At 29.3% G+C, this 3,154-nt stretch overlaps 1 protein-coding gene across 1 annotated transcript; it reads right to left on the bottom strand.

Annotated features, from left to right (window-relative positions):
- Positions 1–1,225: 1,225 nt before the first annotated feature.
- On the bottom strand, positions 1,226–1,855 carry LOC133828859 (uncharacterized). The gene has a single exon (XM_062258936.1). The coding sequence runs from the start codon at positions 1,693–1,695 to the stop codon at positions 1,495–1,497; it is 201 nt and encodes a 66-aa protein (XP_062114920.1). The 5' UTR covers positions 1,696–1,855; the 3' UTR covers positions 1,226–1,494.
- Between the last annotated feature and the right edge of the window lie 1,299 nt (positions 1,856–3,154).

Genomic DNA, 3,154 nt, shown 5'->3' with positions numbered 1-3,154 from the left:
GAATGATAATGACCACCCTCCAAATCTTCACCATCAACACTATTCTTCCATCCCTTGTGGTCTATCATATGCACCACACATATAACAAAGATAAATGGCACGTTCTTACATTAAATGAGCCCTCATCTACTTATCTTTTTCAACTCTCAAACTAGAACAGACTAAGAATCAATATCACATATTTATAGAAAATATACTATCTAGAGATGTGTGAGATCCACATGATATGACATTTTTGTAGGATTTATTTGTATTAGTGCATGATGCATGGACATTCCATAATAGCATTTCTTGTTCAATAATACAAATTAATATAATCAACCCATTAAAGTAATTGGTGAAAATAAATATTATTTTAACGTTATTAATGATTTCTATATATAATTTTTGGCGAAGTAGTATCCATATAGGTATTGAGTGTGTCAAAAAGGTTACTTTGCAAAGAATAATAAAAAAGAAACTATCTTACCAAAATGATCTATTTGACATTGTTTTTAAATTTAATAAAAAGAATAAAGTGAAACATAATTTTTTTTTATTGGTTATGAATTAACACATCAAAAGTTGCTAGGCCCATCTTGATTGGCTCTTTAGAAATATTTTGGCACTAACCCTTTCTCGTGTTGATTTAAAGGCTACTACTCGAGGGTCTATTTTTACATGGAATTTTGTCTTTGATATATATAAGCCCGGCCCTTGAAGAAGGGGGGAGCATGTGAGTTCCGTGGTTATCTATTCTATTGGAATAGGCGAGCCCCACATGTGGTGGTTGTGTTCAGTTCATTGTCCAAGACCAAAATCCTCCCTCAAACAATGAATTTGAAGAATAGTTCAAAATCAGGAGTATTATTGCTCTTTTGTTTGTGTAGAAATGATCCACCATAATGCCAGAGAGCCCCACATGTTGTAACACTACGTATATATATATATATATATATATAGTATCTTAGTTTGACTTAATCTATAATCATGTAGCTACCTAGTCAAGTACTGTTGAAGTTGATGACTAAGTAATCAATAAAGCTCTCGTTTGTGCAGCCACGAGCTACATCAATTTTTATTTAATCAATACCCCTAATAAATCATATTATAATTTAAGCTAATTAACGATTATGATGTGTACAACGATGATCTTTATTAGATTATGCCATGAGCAAAGCGAATTACATGAGAATTTGAAAATATATTAATGAGTTCAGTACACACACACACACATATATATATATACATTTTAATATAATCAAATTATATTGAGTGAATAAGAAAAATTACGAATGTGGTTACGTAAATTCAAACACATACAACAAGAAGAAAAAAAAAAGAGTTTGGATACTATAGATAATAATGAAAATACTTATGATCATAGTATTACTACATGCTAATAATAAAGAGTACATATATATAAAGAGGAAAAACTGACAATAAGTAGTACTTTTCTAGCTAAAACATCACTTAATTAATTATAGAACTATATGTATTTCTAATTCTAATTAATTAATAAGGATATGAAGGAGTACAAGCTATGCAAGCAAGCAAGAGAATGGCCGATGAAACGCCGTCGTCTTCAAGATTAGAGCTGCTTCTCTTGAACTTGACAACTTTTCCTTTGTTACACTGCATCTGCTTCTGGTGCTGCTGCTGATCTTGTTGAGCCAATTGTCTCTTCTTCGTGGCTTCTTCCACTTTAGACACCATTGTTATATATATATTCTTCTAATAAGTTTTTGAACTTTAAATTAGGAGATGAGACTCTATAAGTGATGAGAGAGAGAGAAAAAAAAGAGAGATGAAAAAGATGAAATAATTAATGGGGATCGATGTCGTGCATGGAAAATCCATACTAACACTTGCTCTTTTTATAGCCTTCGATGGGTTACCAAAATGCCATTGGTTTCATACCTTTATAATATAAATAATTGTTAATAAACTAGCTCCTTTTTCAATAATAATATAATTTTTTTATTATATATATATAGAAAAGTTTTTTATAAGATAAAATAGTATGTTTATAATTTATGTGCATGTGGGGTATTACTATTAACTACTATTAAGGCCTATTTATTATTTAATATTGTATGGGTCCTAGCTATATATATCTTTTTCTTTATGTGTATCCAACTTCTGATATTTTTGGCCACACTCGTTTAACCACAATATACCCCATCATTATTATTGTCTTTTTACTTAAAATTAAAATCTAAGTGAACAAATCTTTCAACCACTTTACTTAGTCTACACACCTATAAAAAGTTCCCTTAACTCATGAAATTTTTCAGTGAATATGAAAAACATAAAACACTAATATCACTAGTTACTTCAAAAGAGAGAAAAGTTTATAGAATAAAGTTTGGTTTAGACCAAGGTAGTTAATTATTGTTATTATTTGAGAAGTATATTAATTGTATAGTTAGCTAGAAATATAAATAATTAACAGTACACATTAGTCTGGCACTTCATCATTTGCAATTTGAAAGCAATAAAAATCTATTCAAAATCCACTTCTTTATTAGGTTGTGTACATTATATTTCTTTCTTATATCATCATTATTGATGTTATTTGTTTTTACTTACATATATTCGTTTATATATAAAATGTACAAAAACTTAGAGAAGAATCATCATACAGCCAAATATATAGAATAATCTTAGCTGGGGTTTCGAATACAAAAGCTAAGCTAGATTAGTCGTTCATATAATGGTCTATATGATACTAATTAGGCTAAGTAGTTTAACAAGAAGAAAGCTATAATAATATGTATATTAGTCTAAGAACTTCATAATCTTAAACAAATAATACATATAGATATACACATATATAAGTAATGGTCAAATTGTAATAATTTGAAACTTAAGCCATTGGGGAGATTGCTCTGGTCAATATTTGTCATGACTCTTAGTGTGGGAAGCTCTTCATGTGCAAAGCCATGTGAGCATGTGCCCCATGTCCTCCTCTTCTCCTTGGCTGACCCCATTCCATAGGACCATAGGACCCAAAGCTTTTATATATATATATATATATATATATATATTTAGCTATCTGACTTTATATCTCATTTACTAAGATTTTAAATATATATGTGTGTGTCTGACTGCCAAAATGATTATTTCTTGTTTACTACATAAGTTATTTTAGTACTTTAATTTTTTCTTTTTC

The sequence above is a fragment of the Humulus lupulus genome, chromosome 4 (genome assembly GCF_963169125.1).
Source record: "Humulus lupulus chromosome 4, drHumLupu1.1, whole genome shotgun sequence".
Lineage (NCBI taxonomy): Eukaryota > Viridiplantae > Streptophyta > Magnoliopsida > Rosales > Cannabaceae > Humulus > Humulus lupulus.
Note: the sequence above shows the minus strand (reverse complement) of the source record. Positions and strands in the feature narration are given on the sequence as shown.